We start from the raw sequence: 21,402 nt of genomic DNA, 5'->3' as shown, positions 1-21,402 counted from the left end.
TAAAGCAATCAGCATTATGACAAGTGACTATTAAGCAGGTCTAATACTTACACCAATTTTAGTTTAACACACTCTGGTCAGATCTGCCGTTATCTCAACCTTTCGAGCCCCACGTTGGGCGCCAAAAAGACTGTCGTGGTTTAACCCGGCCGGCAGCTAAATACCACGGAGCCGTTCGCTCACCCTCCCCCTCCCTCTCTGGGACAGGGGAGAGAAATGGAAAGTGAAGCCCGTGAGTTGAGATAAAGACAGTTTAATAAGACAGGAAAATAATAATAACAAAATAATAATAACAATAATAACAATAATGTTACAATGGTGATAATAGGAAAGTAATAATAATATGTACAAACAAGTGATGCACAATGCAATTGCTCACCACCCGCTGACCGATGCCCGGCCTAACCCCGAGCAGTCCGGCCCCCTTTCCCCGGCTAGCCACCCCTATATATTGTTTAGCATGACGTCAGATGGGATGGAATACCCCTTTGGCTAGTTTGGGTCAGCTGTCCTGGGTCTGTCCCCTCCCAGCTCTTACTGCACCCCCAGCCTGCCTGTTGGCAGGACAGAGCAAAAGGCTGAGATGTCCTTGGCTTGGTGTAAGCACTGCTCTGCAACAATTAAAACATTGGGGTGTTATCAGCACTCTTCTCATCCTAAGCCAAAACACAGCATTCCACCAGCTACTAGGAAGAAAATTAATTCTGTTCTAACTGAAACCAGGACAGAAGGACAGAAGGAAGGAAGGTAGGAAGGAAGGAAGGAAGGAAGGAAGGAATCACAGAATCACAGAATTTCTAGGTTGGAAGAGACCTCAAGATCATCGAGTCCAACCTCTGACCTAATGCTAGCAGTCCCCTCTAAACCATATCCCTAAGCTCTACATCTAAACGTCTTTTGAAGACTTCCAGGGATGGTGACTCCACCACTTCCCTGGGCAGCCTGTTCCAATGCCTCACAACCCTTTCAGTAAAGAAGTTCTTCCTAACATCTAACCTAAATCTCGCCTGGCTCAACTTAAGCCCATTCCCCCTCGTCCTGTCACCAGGCACGTGGGAGAACAAACCAACCCCCACCTCACTACAGCCTCCCTTGAGGTACCTATAGAGAGCAATAAGGTCGCCCCTGAGCCTCCTCTTCTCCAGGCTGAACAAGCCCAGCTCCCTCAGCCACTCCTCGTAGGACTTGTTCTCCAGGCCCCTCACCAGCTTCGTCGCCCTTCTCTGCACCTGCTCAAGCACCTCGATGTACTTCTTGTAGCGAGGGGCCCAAAACTGAACACAGTACTCGAGGTGCGGTCTCACCAGAGCTGAGTACAGGGGGACGATCACCTCCCTAGCCCTGCTGGCCACACTGTTTATTATACAAGCCAGGATGCTGTTGGCCTTCTTGGCCACCTGAGCACACTGCTGGCTCATATTCAGCCGACTATCCACCATCACTCCCAGGTCCTTCTCTGCCTGGCAGCTCTCCAACCATTCCTCTCCTAGCCTGTAGCTCTGCTTGGGGTTATTGCGCCCCAGGTGCAGGACCCGGCACTTGGCCTTGTTGAACTTCATGCAGTTGACCTCAGCCCATCGGTGCAGCCTATCCAGATCCTCCTGAAGAGCTTTCCTACCCTCAAGCAGATCGACACATGCACCTAACTTGGTGTCATCTGCAAACTTACTGAGGGTGTACTCGATGCCCTCGTCCAGATCATCGATGAAGATATTAAAGAGGACCGGCCCCAGCACCGAGCCCTGGGGGACGCCACTAGTGACTGGCCTCCAACTGGACTTGGCTCCATTCACCACGACTCTTTGGGCCCAGCTATCCAGCCAGTTTCTAACCCAACGAAGCGTGCGCCAGTCCAAGCCAAGAGCAGCCAGTTTCTTGAGGAGAATGCTGTGGGAGACGGTGTCAAAAGCCTTGCTGAAGTCAAGGTAGACCACATCCACAGCCTTTCCCTCATCCACCCAGCGCATCACTTTGTCATAGAAGTAGATCAGGTTCGTCAAGCAGGACCTGCCTTTCATAAACCCATGCTGACTGGGCCTGATCACCTGCTTGCCCTGCAAGTGCTGCGTGATGACTCTCAAGAGGATCTGCTCCATGAGCTTCCCTGGCACTGAGGTCAAACTGACAGGCCTGTAGTTTCCCGGGTCTGCCCTCCGGCCCTTCTTGTAGATGGGCGTCACATTTGCTAGCCACCAGTCAACTGGGACCACCCCCGATAGCCAGGACTGCTGATAAATGATGGATAGTGGCTTGGCCAGCTCCTCTGCCAGTTCTCTCAGTACCCTTGGGTGGATCCCATCCGGCCCCATCGACTTGTGCACATCCAAGTGCCGTAGCAGGTCACCAACCAGTTCTTCATGGATAGTGAGGGCCACATCCTGCTCCCCATCCCCTTCCACCAGCTCAGGGTACTGGGTATCCAGAGAACAACCGGTATTGCCGCTAAAGACTGAGGCAAAGAAGGCATTGAGCACCTCCGCCTTTTCCTCATCTCTTGTAAATAAGTTTCCCCCCACATCCAGTAAAGGATGGAGATTCTCCTTAGTCCTCCTTTTTGTGTTGATGTATTTATAGAAACGTTTTTTGTTATCTTTAACGGCAGTAGCCAGATTGAGCTCCAGATGAGCTTTGGCCTTCCTAATTTTGTCCCTGCACAGCCTCGCTACATCCTTATAGTCCTCCCTAGTGGCCTGCCCACTTTTCCAAAGCTTATAAACCCTCTTTTTTCTCCTAAGCTCAAGCCACAATTCTCTGTTGAGCCAGGCTGGTCTTCTTCCCCGCCAGCTCGTCTTTGGGCACGTGGGGACAGACCGTTCCTGCGCCATTTAGATTTCCCTCTTGAGGAGCACCCAGCCTTCCTGGACCCCTCTGCCCTTCAGAACCGCCTCCCAAGGGACTCCACCAACCAGTGTCCTGAGCAGCTCAAAGTCAGCCCTCCGGAAGTCCAATACAGCGGTTTTACTGGTCCCCTTCCTGGCCTCGCCAAGAATAGTGAACTCCACCATTTCGTGGTCACTCTGCCCAAGACAGCTCCCGACAATCACATCCTCCACCAGTCCTTCTCTGTTTGTGAAGAGAAGGTCTAGCGGGGCACCACCCCTGGTAGTTTCACTAACCAGCTGCGTCAGGAAGCTATCTTCCACGCTCTCCAGAAACCTTCTAGACTGCTTTCTCAGGGCTGTGTTGTGCTTCCAGGATATGTCAGGGAAGTTGAAGTCCCCCACGAGTACAAGAGCTGACGATTTTGCAACTTCTGTCAGTTGCCTGTAGAACTCCTCATCCGTCTCCTCATCCTGGTTCGGCGGTCTATAGCAGACCCCGACCAGGACGCTAGCCTTGTTGTCCCTGCCGATCCTAACCCAAAGGGACTCGACCTTGTCATTCCCAGCCTCAAGTTCTACAACCTCGAAAGACTCTCTAATATAGAGAGCCACACCACCACCCCTTCTGTGCTGCCTGTCCCTTCTGTAGATCTTATAGCCAGGCATTGCAGCACTCCAGACACGACAGTGGTCCCACCACGTCTCCGTGATGGCAACCAAGTCGTAGCCTGCCTGCTGCACGATGGCTTCCTACTCCTCCTGTTTGTTACCCATGCTGCGTGCATTGGTGTAGATGCACTTCAGCTGGGCCATTGCCTTATCCTCCGGCCTTGCCATCGTTCCCCCTGGCACAGCCCCAACAATCCTAGATTCAACCCCATCCCCCTTCCTACCTAGTTTAAAGCCCTCTCAATGAGCCCTGCCAGCTCCTGGCCCAGGATCCTTTTTCCCCTAAAAGATAGGGACCCGTCTGCGGCCATCAGGCCAGGTGCTGAGTAAAGTGCCCCATGGTCAAAAAACCCAAGATTTCTGCATTGACACCAGCCCCGGAGCCACGTGTTTAACAGGTGGGCTTTCCGTGTCCTCTCTGAACCCCTCCCTGCCACCGTAGGGATGGACAAAAACACCACCTGCACTCCCGCTCCATCCACTAACCGACCCAGTCCCCTAAAGTCTCTTTTGATAGCCTTGAGGCTTCTCTCTTCAATGTTATCACTGCCCGCCTGGACTATCAAAAGAGGGTAATAGTCAGAGGGGCGTACCAGGTTGGGAAGCTTCCTGGCAACGTCCCTGACCCTGGCCCCAGGGATGCAGCAGACTTCCCTACGGGTAGGGTCAGGCCGACAAATAGGGCCCTCTGTTCCCCTAAGAAGAGAGTCTCCAACAACAATAACCCTCCTGTCTTTCTTGATGGAGGCAGTCCTGAGGCGTGGAGTCGACCTCCTCGCTCTAGGCATCCTCCTGGGAACACTTGCTACCTCTTCCTCAGCTACTGGTCTGTCGAGCTCCAGGGCCTCAAACCTGTTGTGTAAGGGCACCTGGGAATGCGGGGCCGGAAGGGGAGGGCGTCGCCTGCGATGTCGAGCAGGGACCTGTTTCCATTCCTCCTCAGCTCCCAGATCCCCTCCCTCTGCCCGACGGCTACAGAGCAGGGGGTCCGCCCCCATTTGAGGAGTTTCACCTTGGTACCTCCCCTTGAGGCCCTGCAGGGAGTTACTCCACAAGTCTATCTCTTGCTCACACTCCCTGATGGCCCTCAACCTCTCCACCTCCTCCTTGAGCTCCGCCACCATGCGGACCAGGTCATCCACCTGCTCGCACCTCACGCACGCAGTTTCTCTGCCTCCCGCCAATGGCAGCAACAGGCTCAGACACTCCCTGCATCCGGTGACCTGAACTGCAGCATTTTTTAAACGGGTAGTCGGTCTGGGTGTGTACCGACTTCCTGGAGAGCGCGCCATGCCTAGTGGAGACCATTATCACCTAGTTACGGCTGTTGTTAAGGAGGTGTTGTTTGTGTGTAGGGGGAGCGCTCTGCCCTTCCTGCGCTCCCTGCCTGCGCGAACTGCCGCGCCACTCCCTTCTGATGCGCCACGCCCTGTTTGCCCGCCCTGTTTGCCACGCTCCTGGTCGCTCGCGCTCCCTAGGGGCAGCTTTTGAACGCCAGGAAGGAAGGAAGGAAGGAAGGAAGGAAGGAAGGAAGGAAGGAAGAAGAAACTTTGAGCAGAGTTTGGATACAAAAAAGATTGGCCAGGTAATAATATAAGATGAAAATGATCAGAAAATGACCATCATTCCATGGCGAAACACTGCTAAGTGCTCCCAGATTTCTTAAACTCATTCAATTGAAACTCTAGCATATACTTCAATAAGTGCTTTGTCTCTTACATCAGTGTTACTTACAGTTATTACTGATGGTCCCCTGCTTACTGTAAATGCTATTTGAGCAAATTATTTTCACTCTAAACTTTTGTGAAGGTATCTCTGATCTTCCACAAGTCAGCCTAAGATTATGAAAGAGAGAATGGCATACAGAGAAGCTGGATATGGAAACTGTGAAAGCGACCGATTCCCTTTCATGCTACATTACTTCTTGGCCAAATGACATGAAAGCAGCCTTTCCATATCATTGCAGGACTGCCTGCTACAGGGGCTAACATTGTGAGACTTGCAAAAACTTCCCCCATGGAGAAAGAAACAACTCTGCTAAGACTGAGATTGCATCTCCTTCAGCTTCAGAGAGTTCAGTATGGGCCTAAACCAATTGCCCTTATATTACATGAAGTTTGCAAGCACTTCTTGTGACAGCATTGTGAGAAACTCTGTAGCCAATAACTTAGGCTCAGGCGAGGATCTCAGTGAAGTAGTAATTTATTCACGATTGCAATGGCAGGCGCCCCACAAGCAGGAGAGAGCGCATCTACTAGCTCCAAAACACAGTTTATATACCTTTTGATGGCAGGACCCTCCCCTGTTTCCCCACTGAGTGGGTAATCCAGGTTCACAATCTATCTGATGCTTCACAGACAATTCATGGCCTTCAGTAGCAGGCCTGTTAAATTTCAGTTTCCTTTTGACTTTTTTACTGTTTGAATTGGTAATGTTTCTTCACTTATCTGACTTGACACCGTGATTTTCACCTAATTGTCCTAAGGAGTCTGGTTGTCTGCATTTTACAAGGTTGTCTGTTAAGCCTTCTTATCACTGCAAGCATATCTCAATACCACATTCCTTAGCTCTAAACAATGTAACTCTGCAAAAACAACATTTCTATTCCCACACTGCTGAACAGAAAAGCCTCTCGCTTCCCAAAAGTGCAGGTTTGTTCTTTCCTTTTTTTTTTTTTTTTTTTTTTTTTTTTTTTTTTTTTGTTTTTTTTTTTGTTTTTGTTTTTTTTTTTGTTTTGTTTTTTTGTTTTTTGTTTTTGTTTTTTTTTGTTTTTGTTTTTTTTTTGTTTTGTTTTTTGTTTTTTTTTTTTTTTTTTTTTTTTGTTTTTTTTTGTTTGTTATTTCTTTTCTCCTGCACAACTTGAGGAAGAGGCTTTTGAATCACCCTCCCCAGGGTTTCGAGGCCGGGGCAGGCATCTGCCCATCCTGCCTGATGCTCCTTTTGCAGCGGCACCTGGCACCAGCTCGCCCTGTGAGCAGCATTTCCCCAGCACCATTCCCCCCACCGATGCTCCAGCAGATAACAGCAGCTGTTCAGGAGCAAGAGTGTAGCCATATGTTGCTGCTAACAAGCATTTACCAAAGCTGGTTTTCTTTCCGTGATTCCCATGTGCCTGATTAGCACGCAGCTCCTCCGATCAATTTTCAGATTTTCACCCTCCCTGCAAATCTTTTTTAAATTTTTTATTTATTTTGACATTATAAGTAAATCAGAATATAAAATTGGGCTAAAAGCCACAAGATTTGTAACAAACATTAAAAACATATTGAAATAGCTAAATTGTAATTTAGTTGGTTTTCTTTTCTTTTTTTTTTTTTTTTCTCTTTTTGCTCAGAAACATGCTGATGGTAGGGAACACATGGGAGCACAGGTGAGGTGCTCACAGCTGCTTGCCTACTCTGGAAGGTGGGGTGGTGTTTCCATCTTCTCACACCAGTTTTGGACTGTGCCCATGGGTCCAGACCCTGCCCCAGCACCCGATGACGGCTGAGCAGAAGGGAGGGAGCTGTGGTGCTGGTGAAACATGAGATTAGAAATTAGAGAGCGATTGATTAAGCATGAATATGTAGGCAACACTCATTGCTTAATATGTGCTACATTTGCGATGTGCCTGTGCTGCGCTTAAGGCCTCCAGATAACAGGAGCCCCTGGGACCCCAAGAACTAGATCAAACCAACCTTATGGTTCGGACTGTGACCAAGGGCTCAGAGATAAAGAGGACTGTTCTTAAAAGGACAAAATAAAGAATGTCAAACTTGCAAGGCCTCGAGATAACAGGAGCCCCTCAGACCTGGAGAACCAGACCAAACCAACCTTATGGCCCAGATTGTGACCAAGGGCTCAGAGAGCATGCACAAGGAGACGAGGTGAAAAGTTCAACCCTGATAAAGACATCTTACTTCATCCCCACGACCCTCAGCGCCCACCACCACAAGGCACTGAGCAAGCGCAGAGGGGAGAAGTTTATGGAAATGACTTCTTGGAGCTAATTTTAATACTAAGCAGGGACAGGTTATGAATATGCATAGGCATACTGGGAAACCTCATGCATATGTAAATCTTTACTGCATATAACCGAAGCAAGTTGCTGTGTTAGGGGCGCATGACTTTGGTGGGCACGACCGTGAGTCACTGGGAACATTGGTTCCTGTGGTGGTGAAGGCACCAGCACATCGACAGGGTGCTCAGCACCTTGCAGAGCTACCCCACTGTTGGCTGCAGGGCCCAATTTTGGGGAGCAGAGCCCTCTTAGAGCTTCACCCCTGTTTAAGGAGGTGTTGGGTTAGTCTGGCCTGCCTCAGGTGGACTGGTGAACATCTGGCCTGCCCAAACATCAGGAATATCAATATACTGGGGGGAGAAGAGCTTCACCTTATCTCACAGTAGCTACAGGAATGGAGAGCAGTCCAAGCGAGTTTTCCAATCCACATGGGTAGATAGGTGCTGCTAAAGGAGACTCATCCCACCCTTGGGAGGTCCCGTGTGGATTCACCCTCCAGGGGCACCTGCACCCCTCCAGAGCAGGGGCAATGGGTGGAAAGCATTTTGCAGCTTCTGACACCCAAAGCCGAGGTGTCAGCATCTCAGAGTACATGAGGGGCTTGTTCCTTAATTTGGTAACAGCTTAACGACATGGGATGGGTCCCACAACTCATACCTGGAACCTATTCTCCAGGCTTTTGCACCTCTTTCAAAAAGTAGCATTAAAATAACAAGGGAATTTTGCAGCTCCTTGGCTGCAACATGAATTACAGGCCTTTCAACAGTGTCAGCTGGTGGTACCTGCCACAGCTGGACCATGGGAGCCAGCAGGAGAAGATGACCAAGAAGCCACCACAGGTCGAGCTGGAGAGCCTTGTATCCTCCCAGCCTGAGGCTGGGTGCTCAGCATGCCCGTGAGGCTGCCTCCACACCAAGCCAGGCTCCCACAAGGATACCTGTGGCCTGGAGTCACCGCACACCACAGAAATAGGGTTTGCTATAGTCCTCCCTCCCTGCCCCAAAACATGCTTGATGCCAGCAGGCTCCGTACAACCCAAACCAGCGCAACGCAGGAAAATCAACCTTAACTGGGACACAACCATCATCACAGCCATACAGCCACAGCTCATGCCAGCTGGCTGCCTCGTAATTAGTCTGGATTTCCAAAAGGTGCCTCTGGAAAATGCTGAATTTGTACATCTGGTGAGCACAGGTGGAGCCAAGGCTGTCCTTGGGGGGTAGCTCAGCTTTCTCAGCTTGGACACAGGCAAGAGAACCAAGTCCCACTAATAATTTAAGAGCATCAGTTAATACAGTTTATTAAATACATAAAAGGATCTACTCTTTCTTCTCTTTCCATTCACTTTCTAGCTTCAATGAAAGTTAAGGGTGATTGTCCCATGAGTAACTAAGGAAAATTTGTGTGCGCGCTTCTCTCTCCTTTGTTTTTTTTTTTTTCTTTTTTTCTATTGTTTTGTATGTAAAACAATAACATAAAAATAGTTATAATTAGAAAAATTGGAAATGTTTTCCCCTATAGACAAATAGAAAAAAAAACACCAACAAACAAATTGAGACAAAAAAAAACACCTTGCTTCAAATTCTTGTAGGTTATACATGTACAGTACTGAGCATCTTTGGATACTTTACAATGACTCCAAATCGTAGACAAAAAAAAAAACTGAAGTAACCAGTCATCTACAAAATGTTGCTTGTGTAAGAAGTCGATAAGGACTTTTAAAAAAAAAAAAAAAAAAAGAGTTTGATGCAGTTTTTGGAAGTTCTCTTTTTTTTTTCTTCTATTTTCTTTTCCACCAATTTGTTGCGCACACAGTCTGTGTGGATTCCTTCCCAGGAGTGAGCAGCAGGCAGTTTGTGGCAGTGCTCGTCTGCGTGTGGTCACAGCACGAGCATCCCTTGTGGGGGCACAGGAGGGGACATGCTGGGCTCCTGTGGGGAGACCCTCGTCCAGTCACCACTTCAGAGCAACACTGTCAGCGGGCAAGCAGAGAACCTACAGAAAATGGACCTGCAGTCCTCTCGTTCCCTTTGTTATATACGGAGTGGTAATTGGTGTTGAGAAAATGGTTGATATTAATAAAGAAGGGGGAGATTTGGGAATGTGGCCATGGGGGTTGGAAAGCCCCGTGGTTGAGATAACATTAGACTCTTAACGACGAGGCCATCAGGAATATAAAAGAGTCTAGAGGGAACAAAGAAGGGTGATTCAGGAGACTCCATGCAGTCTGGGGTTTCTTGTTCTCCAGATGGTTCTCTTGTTCTCCAGCCATTAAGGCATGGATGTTTCTGTGTGTTTGCTGTTGTTGTTACATTCAAAGTTGTCTGACCAATGAAAAGTTGTTTTGAAAAGAACTGCTGTGGAGAGAAGTGTATAAGAGGGGAGCCTGCCCTCAAGATAAAAAAAAGGCAACACGATGAAGTTACATCAATAAAGAAGCAAGAAAAAGAAGTGAAGAGGAACAGGCTGGGAGAATGGAGACCAGGACAGGAACAGGCACATTGATTGCCTCATGAAGATAGGTTCGGCCAAACTCAGCAAACCGCTCAGAGAAGCTCGTCGCTGGAAACAGGCGCACTGGAGCTGGAGAGAAGCGGACCTGCGCACACAACTGCCCCTCGCTGGTAAGCAGCTGCGCATTATGGGGAATCATACGTCCTTAGGAACAAAGACCGTCCTGGTAACCTTACAGCTTATTCTCCTTATTAACAATTGGACAGTTTATGAGCCTGAAATATGGGACCAAATTGAGGTCAAGGTGTGGGACTCTGCAACTAAAAATGACAAGGTTGCAGTGGGATTGCTCGGCACCTGGCGAACTATCTCTGAGGCCTTAAAGAGCCATGTGGAGCCACAATCACAAACGTGTGGCTTGCCAGATAGTGAGGGAGCTGCGGGCTCCTTTACTGATCCAACTGCTATGCCATGGGCCCCTCTGCTGCTACAGCCATCGAAGGCTTTTGCTGTTACTCCCCCTGCTGACCTGGACGTGCCTTTTGACCCAGGCCTCTTGGCCTTCACAAGGAGATGGACATGATCTGGGAAGAACAGGATGCATAAGGCCCGAAGAATGGAAAATGGAGACTGTTAAGTCATGGAACTTAAAGGATTGTTTGTTACCTTCTATGTATAGGCATACTCGGGTTATTATGTAAAGCAATGTTCTATATACATGTATTTAGAATGTTTGATGTTCGCGTGTGCGTGTTGATGGAGTGTAGACTCCCTGCACACCCAGCGCTGTTTACTTGCCTTTTATAAATATTCTTTTATGTTACTAAATTCAGAGTTGAGACTTCATTTATAACACCTTTCATCCTGCTGATGTTGAAAGGTAATAGTAAAGAAAGAAAGAGAAAGACATAATTTATAACATTTACACTTTTGAGCACTGGTTTCATGTAAGACCACCGGGCACCCGCAGGAAGCCAACTTCTCATCGGATGGTGAAATGGGGGTCCCACCACGTCTGAGAGGCAGGCCGCCAGCAAAAGCCTTCATTCTCAAATGCAGTTCATATTTTTAGGAGCTACCTGGCCAAAGGAGGCTCATGGGACAATTCCAGCCAACTGCTACTTTTTGGCCTCGAAGGTAAGAGGGAAGAAATATCAGGCAGGGGTGGCTGAAGCAGGGTCTGCAGGGAGGCTGGGGGGACCCCAGACCCAGCAGCCACCATGGACATCCTTAAGCTTGGAGCAGCCCATTGGACACTACTGCCTCATCTTTTGAAGCAACAAATGGTGAATAAAGATTTCTGCTTGCTTGCAAGTAGACAACCTTGTGTGCAATAAATCTTTAATGGCCTCCTTTCCCCTAAAGATCCCTTGAGACCAGTAGCAGGGAAATTTGCGCACTAAATTTTTTTCTGATCAGCATTGCACATTCAGGGACACCCAAGTGTTTTGTAAAATTTTTTGTCATCAAAATATATATAGGAATTAGGGGCAGGGGGGAATTAAGGACAAAAATCCAGACACAGTCAGTGACAGCAAATTCTCACTGAGCTCTCCTGATTCTGGTTTGAAACGACTTTCTCATTTCAACATTCCTTCATGGTTTCTTTTCCCAAAGCAAGGGTTTAAAAAAGCTCTAGATCGAAACATTTCTGATCCTTCCAAAAAACTTTCTTTACCTTTTTAAGCAACTGAAGTTAAAATGCTCAAAACAGGGTTTGTCTGATCTTTAGAAATAGCCAAAAAAACAAAGTAACAAAATTCCCCTTTTCCATCCAGGTTTTGTCTGGGTGATATCCAAAATCTTTTTTGATTGTTTAGGGTCCCAACACATCCCACACAGCCCCACAAATCTGACTCCTTCCCTTCTCCAGGCTGTGGCAGCGCGGAGCTACCCTGCCCACCCCACTCTTCCACCAGGACCCCTCTTGGAACAAATTTTGTTGGCAGACATGGGAATTTAACTAAAAAACAAAACAAAACAAACAAACAAACAAAAACCCTTAGGTCCCTTTTGACCTAAAGGGACAAGGAATGTAACATATCAAAACCAAGTCTGGATGGCTTGTGGGCGTCCAGTACACCCCATGGGTTTCCCAGCAGAGCTGTCCCAGGGGGGTGGCCGTGCCCCAGACTAAGGCAAGTGACATTTTCGGGAGTGCTGAGGAGTGCAGCAGCCCTGGCCTGGCCTTCCTGGATGGGGCCACCGAAGCCAAGTGTATCGCTGAGTCTAAAGTGCCGGGGGCAGCGGGCTGCAGCCAGTGCGTGGTCAGTTCGCTTGGCAGGCCTGTGGCAGTGTCGTGGTTCCACTCAAGTGGACATCCGAGCTCCACCACAGCCACTCTCTCACTCCCCCTCCTCAAAGAGGAATGGGGAGAAAATATGATGAAAAGGGCTCAAAGGTTGAGATAAGGACAAGAAGATCACGCAGTAATTATTGTAACAGGCAAAACAGACTCTGCATAGGGATATAGTAAGATTTATTGCTTATTACTAACAAGCTAGAGAAGTGAGAAACAAAGGAAAGAAACCAAAAGCACCTTCCCCCCCCCATCCACCCTCTTCCACCTCCTCCCCCCGAGCAGCACAGGGGAACAGGGGAATGGGGGTTATGGTCAGTCTACAGCACTTCTTCTCTGCCGCTCCTTCTCGGTCACTCTCGTCCCCTGTGCTGTGGGGTCCCACCCATGGGATGCAGTCCTTGATGAACTGATCCGGTGTGGGCTTCCCACAGGCAGCAGCTCTTCCAGAACTGCTCCAGATATGGGTCCATACCACGGGGTCCATCCCTCAGGAGAAAACTGCTCCAACCTGGGTCCCCCACGGGCAGCAGCTCCTGCCAGGTCACCTGCTCCTGCGTGGGCTCCTCTCCACAGGCTACAGGTCCGGCCCGGAATCTGCTCCGGCAGGGGTCTTCCACAGGTGGCAGCTTCTGTCGGTGCAGGGCCACCTGCTCCACCATGGTCTCCTCCATGGGCTGCAGCATGGAACCCTGCTCCACCGTGGTACTCCATGGGCTGCAGGGGGCTGCTTCACCATGGTCCTCACCACAGACTACAGGGGACTTCTGCTCTGGCGCCTGGAGCACCTCTCCCCCTCCTTCTTCACTGCCCTTGGCGCCTGCAAGGCTGTTCCTCACTCCTCTCACTCTCCCAGCTGCTGTGTGGCGCAGCATTTTTTTCCCTGTCTTAAATATGCTCTCACAGAGGCACAAAACGACATCGCTTATTGGCTCAGCTCTGGTCAGCAGTGGGGCCCTTACCAAACACGGGGCAGCTTCTAGATCCTTCTCACAGAAACCACCCCTATGGCCCCCTGATACCGAAACCTTGCCACGTAAACGCACTACATTCCACCCCTCACCTCCGTTAAAAGCATATTTAAGATTACTCACAATATACTCTTACTTTACAATTATCACAACAACCTTCACAAACTTCACTTACATCAAAAAGAAAAAGAATTCACCACACCAAAATAAACATAACATCATCACAGCACCGACAAGATAGACATTTTACACACATACCACCCCTCGTCCCTTCACCACACTAACATCTCGCAGTTACTGCTTTCTTAAATTCTTCACAACTTGTACATTCATAACAATCATCCTGTCCATATTTTTCCCGTTACTTCTATCAACTATCATGGGGCCGATGCTGCAGGAAGCATGCGATTCCCTGTGAGAGCACAAGCAGCGGCATGCAGGATATCCTGGCAGAAATCTCTTGCTACGTCTCAATCACTCCACTGCGCTTAAATACATGTCACCCTAAAGAAGAGGTCTCACACTCGAGTAATGCTGAAAATAGCTTAAGCAAGTAAGTAAAAATAAAAACAGCAGCATGCTATTCAAAGTGCTTCCAAATGCACTTAAGAATAAACCAGTGTTTTGGAATGTCCACTTTGCTTAGTGCATTAAAGAAGGAAAAAACCCTCCAGCCCTCCACTGCGTGTGAATGGCTTCATTCTCCTGAGCGATGGGGCATGAGGGATGGCACTGTTGTGCTAGTCCTGACCTTTTGGGGATTTATTTTCTACAAAACCCTTATGCTTTGTATTCAGAAGCTACTGAGCATATGGGGGGATGTAAAGAAGCCCTTATGTTTATACCCACATCAGTAATGGTCCACGCTAGACCAAAACAGAGATGTATTTCCCTAACAGAGATGAGGTTTCCTTCTCTGTTCTGCCCAGATCAGGATCTGTGGTGCAGAAAACAGCTGTGGCCATGGAACTGGTCACCAGCTCTGTTAAAGCACTGCCCTGATTTTGTGTGGGACAGGCAATAAGACATCCCAAGGGCTGGAGGCACACAGCTCCTGGGAGCTGATGTCCAAAACTGAAAGGAGAGCTGCTTTCACAGTGCTCAGCACTCAGCTGGTCCTCCTCCTTCCAAAAACAACTGCAAAAACCCCACAAGGAGGAGCAGCTCCTCCTGTTGGAAAGGAATGGCTCACTGCGGGGACAGGTTTCATCAGCTGCGGGCTCGCCCCCTGCCCCTCTGGGGGGCGAGCAGCCACGAGCTAAGAGGGCTGGTAAGGTTTTAACCTCCAAGGTGCTGATTCAACCTCCCTATCAAAGCCTGGACCAGGGGTCAGGATAGCTCAACTCTCACCCAAGCCCTCCTACTTATTTATGCAGTGGCTGTGAGCCAGTGCCAACATCGCCTTGTGCCTCAGTGTAGACTGAATCCCTCTGGAAGGCTCTACTCTGTTATTGCCATGATGGGAAAGGTGTCGGTGATGGGTCAAGACGAGTTGCTTCCTTTTTGGCTATTAGCACCTGCAGCATCACATTCAGAACGAGCTCACACATCCGGAGATGACAACCGTGGGGACAGCACCAGCAGGAGCCAGATCCCATCACCTGCAGATGGGAATTAGCAGCGGGCACAGACTTTCCCCTGCAAGTACCAGGGTGAGCCAACTGGCACTGCGAACACCCACCCCAGGCACGATACTCTGCACATAGTAATACAGGGGCTGTTGCGTTAATGGAGCAGAGCATGGAAATTTATTTTCAGGTCAAATCCTCATCATCTGCATAAAATCCACTGCCCTGGTTTCAGCTAGAATAGAGTTAATTTTCCTCCTAGTAGCTGGTAGGGTTCTGTGTTTGGGATTTAGGATGAGAAGACTGCTGATAACATGCTGATGTTTTAATTGTTGCAGAGCAGTGCTTACACCAAGCCAAGGACCTTTCAGCTTCTTGCTCTGTCCTGCCAGTGGGCAGGCTGGGGGTGCAGCAAGAGCTGGGAGGGGACAGACCCAGGACAGCTGACCCAAACTAGCCAAAGGGGTATTCCATACCATCTGACATCATGCTGAACAATATATAGGGGTGGTTAGCCGGGGTGGGGGGCCAGCTGCTCGGGGATGGGATGGGCATCGGTCAGCAGGTGGTGAGCAATTGCATTGTGCATCACTTGTTTCGTACACATTATTAGTAGTAGTACTGTTATCATCATTATTAGTATTTTCCTTTCTATTCTGTCCTAATAAACTGTCTTTATCTCAACACACAGGTTTTCATTTCTTTCTAATTCTCTCCCCCCATCTCAGAGAGGGAGGGGGGAGGGTGGGCGAACAGCTGTGTGGTGCTTAGCTGCCCGCCAGGTTAAACCATAACATCCACTCAAATTGGGATGGGAACACCTCACTCATCCCCATTCCTCATCTAGCTATGTGTGGGCCAAGCTGAGGGTGCCCATGTCCCTCCTCTGGCCATGGAGGGGTGGAGGTGCCAGGCTCTCAGGTTAACGATGTTAGGGGTGATGAATCCACCCTTTCAGACCAAAATCTAGCAATTAGGACTGCTCTGGCCCCCGAAAGTGCAGACACTGTCATGTTTAAGCATGTGAAACTTGGCTGATGCCAAAACGATGTGCAAAACCGAACTAATTACATCCCTCAACTAAATAATCCTCCCAACTCAACGCATCCCCCAGCGCATTAGGGATGAAGTTTCCTTGGCTATCTGACCAAAAGCAACCATCTGTTTTCCAGTTCCCTCTCATTCGACCATGGCAGACAATAACGGGGTTGAAAATACCCTATTACTTATTTATGCTTTTGTCCAGAGAGCGGCTGTGATCCCACCAAAATCAGTGGGTTCCTTTTCTTTCTTTCCCTCTTGTCTTTTCCTCTTTCTCAAAGGCACCGCTTATCTCTGCTATGTTTTTGGAGACAAAAGAGATAAATAGCTTGGGAACAATCCACCACCCCCCAGTCCATTGCCACAGCAGAGGTACAGGATGCACACCTGGTAAAGCGGACTTCACAGATAGTGCACGTATACGGCTTCTCCCCTGTGTGGGACCTCATGTGCCGGGGCAGCTTTCCAGCCCCCATGATGAACTTGTTAAAGATGGGACACTGCTGGGATGCCTTGGGCTTTATCTTCCTCTCTTCCTCCAAGGGCCAGGGAGGAAAAACTCCTCTGAACTGGGTAGCACTGAGGAAATTGAGATAAGCGCTATAGTTGGTCTCTGCCTCAATATGCCCTTAAGGGAGCTGCTGGAGTGTTGATAAACATGTCCTTGAAGAAATCATTAGGGAAAGGAAGTGGAGGTAGGTCTTCCTTCTCCTCCTCTTCCTTAATCTTTCTCTTTTTGATTACCAGATCCAAGGGGCCATTGTCTACTTGTGGCTCTTCGAGCTGGGAAAAGGAGCTAAAATCGCCATTCCACAGGTGGGGGAAGAAGCTGGGGGTGAAAGGAGAGAGATCTGGCCTCCTTTCTGGGATGTTCACCTTAGGGTACAAGTTTTCCCTTAGCAAAGATTCAATGGAGAAGTCTCGTATCACACCCAAATATCCAGAGGAGTTATTGGCTGGGTAGTGATTTGGAAAGTCTTTAGGTTCTTCTGTGTATGCTTCTTTGGTAAGACCAGACTTAGAAGGGCTTTGGTGACAGCTTACTTCTTGGACATCAGTTAGGTTCTCCTGATTGACAAAATCTTCTACTTCTTCTTCCTCCTCTTCCTTCTCCTCCTCATCTTCATCTTCATCCTCCTCATCATCGTCATCCTCTTTGTCATTTTCCTTTTCCACTTCTCTGTCAGGCTCCATGATCTCAAGGCATATGTTGATAATGCACTGGATCTCCAGCATCTTGGTGGTGCTGAGGATGTGCTTGACATTTGAGGTGGTGATGGTGAGGGTTGAGGTGTAGGCAAACTCGATGATGGCAGAAAGTGCTTCAGGCTTGACAAAGTCAATCTCGTAAACATAGGGCTGGTCTGTTAAAGTGCCAGTAGTGAAGAGTTTTTTGAAGTACTTGCTGCAGGCAGCAAGGACAGACCGATGGGTCCAGTATTCCTGGTCCTGTACAATGAGGATGACATTGCAGAGGAGACCGTCATGCTGCTGCTCATTTAAACCACATACACTTCACTGTTGTGGTTTGGGAATGGGATCCCGATAAGATCTTCAATGCTATTGGCTATATTCCCATTTAGTGCCCTAGGACAAAACACAGACGGGGGCATCAGCAGGGGGGGTCCCAATCAACAGCACCAAAACAGCCCTGCCGTCTCTCTGTCCTCCTCTCCACTGCCCCACATGCACCTCCATAATCACTTGCTACTACTGCATCTCCATGTTACCTTTAACTCCTCCCCTGTTCTCTGTGATTTAACCTCTGCATCCCTCTGCATCACTTTGTCTCCTTCCTTCTCTTCTCAGTTCCCACACCCCCTACCTTTTCATAACCACCACATGCTCCTCTTCTCTTTCACATCTCTCCCCTGGGATCCTTTTGAAACAATTCCCTCCCCCTCACGTTTCTTCCACGCCCTCCCAGAGCCAACATCTTTCTAGGCACATGTACAATTTGCCCTGTCAGGAGCTATGTGGGAAAAGGGTGATACTGCATTGCTTCATGCTGCTGGGCACCAGTACCCACACTGCTGGCACAAGACTACCCAGGAAGTGTCCTCTTATCTGCATGTCTGTTTGGGGGACTGGTGCAACTGGGCTTCCCCAAAAGGAGGTGCAGTTGGTCTCGGCTGACTGCTGCCTCAGAGTTCTCTAGTTCTGTGCCCCTATGCTATTATCTCATGCCTGGCAGCTGTCCTGTGTCACCTCAGCACATGGAGTTGTCTTGCTGAGGGATGTGGGACAGGGGGAGGCAAACAAGCTGTTTCACAATGTACCTAAATACTCAGAGAACAATGACCAGGTACCCAGCCATGGAGCAAGGGCTGGAGGCAGATGCCTGAACGCTAACTTCATCCATGAGCTGAGCTTGCTCCGGTCCCATGTCTGTTTGGACTTGTTAGCACACTATCAGATGTCCTGTGCATCTGGTGGACACCTTCCCCTGCCAGAGCAGCTCCAGCTTCAAAGGGGAGATTGGAAGTGAGAAGCCCATGCCCAAAAGGGAAACATCTCACAGATAAAAAATAGCAAAAATCATGTTTCCTCTTTCACATGGCTCCAGCAGCCCTTGACATGAGAAATCCCAGGGAAGAAGCACAGCTTCCTCCAGCGGGCTTGGAACACATTGCTGCTGGAACATGCTGAATACATCCAATGGCCAGAATAACTCTGAAGACACAAACCCTTCGTAAGCTCCCAGGACACAGGAAGCATCCCCTCTGCAAGCCCTGCTCCTACCCCTTCTGCAAGGCTGGGACCACCAGGTTCCCCATCCCATGCCATACCACCTCAGCTTCTCTCAATCAGTGCCTGAACACCGAGGAGCCACAGAGGGACTTATTTGTGCCGCTACGAGCATGTCCTGGTGCCACCCTGCTCCACCAGCCAGCCCAGCAGGGGCAGGACCCACTCCCATCGTGAGAGCCTCAGGGGCTGTGCCTGGCTCCAGCCACTGGGCTGGCATTTTTGGCTGAGGACCACAGATCCAGCCCTGCATCCCTCAGCATGAGCATTAGCTCCATGCTAATTACAGCTCTTGTCTGAAACAAATTGATTCATTGCATTGTGCTGTGCTTAACCATGTTAACTAGCTACATTTCAGTCACAGCCCGACTGTCTCTGTATAAAAACCTCTTATAAAATTGCTGATAAATGAAAGCAAGTCTGACGTGTTCTTTACGGTGGGTGTAAGGTAATAAACAGCAACTGAGCTGGGGAGGAGACACCTTCCTTTTTAGGGCCTTGTATCCTAAAAATAAGTATGAGAAATTACATTTCTGTTGCTATATTTGCCTTTTTCATTTTTGTTTGGAAGGAGAATTAGCATTAAAGGAGTGTTACATGAAGGAATGCATCTTCATGTGAATATGTTTTGATCTTTTATTGCCAGATCACACCGTAAGTGCAAAAGATCAGAAAAAACAGGACATCATACCGCCCTGCCAATTGTTTTCAGAAGTTTCCTTGCTTCTGGACACTTAGCTATGTCCCCCCTGATTCACAGAATCACAGAATTGAAGGGGTTGGAAGGGACCTCGAGAGATCATCGGGTCCAACCCCCCTGCCAAAGCAGGTTTCTTAGAGCAGGCTGCCCAGGTAGGTGGCCAGACGGGCCTTGAATATCTCCAGAGAAGGAGACTCCACAACCTCCCTGGGCAGCCTGTTCCAGTGCTCCATCACCCTCACTGTGAAGAAGTTCTTTTGCATGTTGGTGCAGAACTTCCTGTGTTCTATCTTGTGGCCATTACCCCTTGTCCTGTCCCCAGAAACCACTGAAAAGAGGTTGGCCAAATCCCTCTGCCTCCCACACCTCAGGAGTACAAATGTGTATTTATACACATTGATGAGATCCCCTCTCAGTCTTCTTTTCTCCAGGCTGAACAGACCCAGGTCTCTCAGCCTTTCCTCATAGGGAAGATGCTCCAGGCCCCGTATCATCTTTGTGGCCCTCCTCTGGACCCTTTCCAGGAGATCCCTGTCTTTTTTGTATCGGGGAGCCCAGAACTGGACACAGTACTCCAGGTGAGGCCTGACCAGGGCAGAGTAGAGGGGGAGGATCACCTCCCTTGACCTGCTGGCCACGCTCCTTTTTTATACACGCCAGGATCCCATTGGCCTTTGTGGCTACCAGGGCACACTGCTGGCTCATGGTCAACCCGTCGTCCACCAGGACCCCCAGGTCCTTCTCCTCAGAGCTCCTCTCCAGCAGGTCATCCCCCAGCCTGTACTGATACACGCAGTTGTTCCTTCCCAGGTGCAGGACTCTACACTTGCTCTTATTAAACCTCATTTGGTTTCTTCCTGCCCATCTCTCCAGCCTGTCCAGGTCTTGCTGAATGGCAGCACAGACTTCTGGCGTGTCGACCATTCCTCCCAGCTTTGTGTCATCGGCATACTTGCTGAGGGCAGACCCTATTCCCTCATCAAGGTCGTCAATGAAGATGTTGAACAAGACCAGACCCAGAACTGACCCCTGGGGAATACAGGTCTCCAGCCGGACACTGCGCCGCTGAACACCACCCTCTGAGCTCGGCCAATTCATGCAGCATTCACTCAGCAGCAAGAGAGAAAGAAAAGTGGAATTATAAGATGGGGGAGAAGATGATTATAATCCCCCCAGTTTAGCAGGAATGGAAAAGGACAGCTGTTGTGTCTAAAATTATGCCCAGCTCCCTCCGGTGGAAATGGACTTATTTCCCTTCATCTTCCCCTCCTGGTCCTCTGGAGGTGCAGTTCTGTTAACTGAAGCCCTTAGGAAAGCTGATAACTTCACAGGATGCTGGCAAACCTGGAGGTGATTCATGTCATGTCAGTGGTTGGGGAGTGATTGGGAAGAGAAACAACCCAGTGACCCACTTCTATACGATTGCAAAAAGGCCATTTTTTACTCATGAGGCACTTTGACAGCTCAGCGCTGACACACTAGGCACCCATCCTGAGAAATGACCTCATGCTCCCATGCCCCAGGAGGGACGGCTGGGGGCTGGATGTGCTGCAAGGCTGGTGCTGCCCTTCCTCCAGCTCCCTCCTCTGCCTCTTCCACGCCTCCCCCTCCCCAAGCCAAGGGTGGGGTCCGTAGGAATAACAGGAACAGTAATAGCATCTGCAGCCCCAGTGGCTGAGGACAAATGTCCCCCCCAGAAAAACTCACATGCACAAATGCTGAACTGCACAGAGTTAAACAGAAAATCCCAAATTTTAATAGCAAATGAGAGTATTGTTAAAATAAAGGGGGAGGGGGGTGGAGGGCACCTAAAATAACCTCATTCTGACCAGACTGACCAGGCTGCAGATGATGTCTTGAAACAGTGCATTTATGGCAATGTTTATGTCCTGGTTTCAGATAGGATAATTTTCCTCCTAGTAGCTGGTAGGGTGCTGTGTTTGGGATTTAGGATGAGAAGACTGCTGATAACACGCTGATGTTTTAAATGTTGCAGAGCAGTGCTTACACCAAGCCAAGGACTTTTCAGCTTCTCGCTCTGTCCTGACAGCGGGCAGGCTGGGGATGCAGCAAGAACTGGGAGGGGACAGACCCAGGACAGCTGACCCAAACTGGCCAAAGGGGTATTCC

General features: G+C 49.1%; 2 protein-coding genes across 2 annotated transcripts in view; both read right to left on the bottom strand.

Moving 5' to 3' along the window:
- Positions 1-21,402, bottom strand: part of LOC311220853 (very low-density lipoprotein receptor-like) — a gene marked incomplete at both ends in the record, with an annotated part of 391,622 nt that overhangs the window by 41,639 nt on the left and 328,581 nt on the right.
- ZBTB7C (zinc finger and BTB domain containing 7C) lies at positions 11,948-18,210 on the bottom strand (the record flags this gene model as incomplete). Its single annotated transcript, XM_084304377.1, is given in 5 exon segments — positions 11,948-11,963; positions 16,212-16,453; positions 16,455-17,335; positions 17,338-17,411; positions 18,134-18,210. Coding segments are annotated over 5 exon segments (1,290 nt in total).

This window comes from Netta rufina (genome assembly GCF_964035555.1).
Source record: "Netta rufina genome assembly, chromosome: W".
NCBI classification, from domain to species: domain Eukaryota; kingdom Metazoa; phylum Chordata; class Aves; order Anseriformes; family Anatidae; genus Netta; species Netta rufina.
This window is presented reverse-complemented; position numbering and strand designations above follow the sequence as displayed.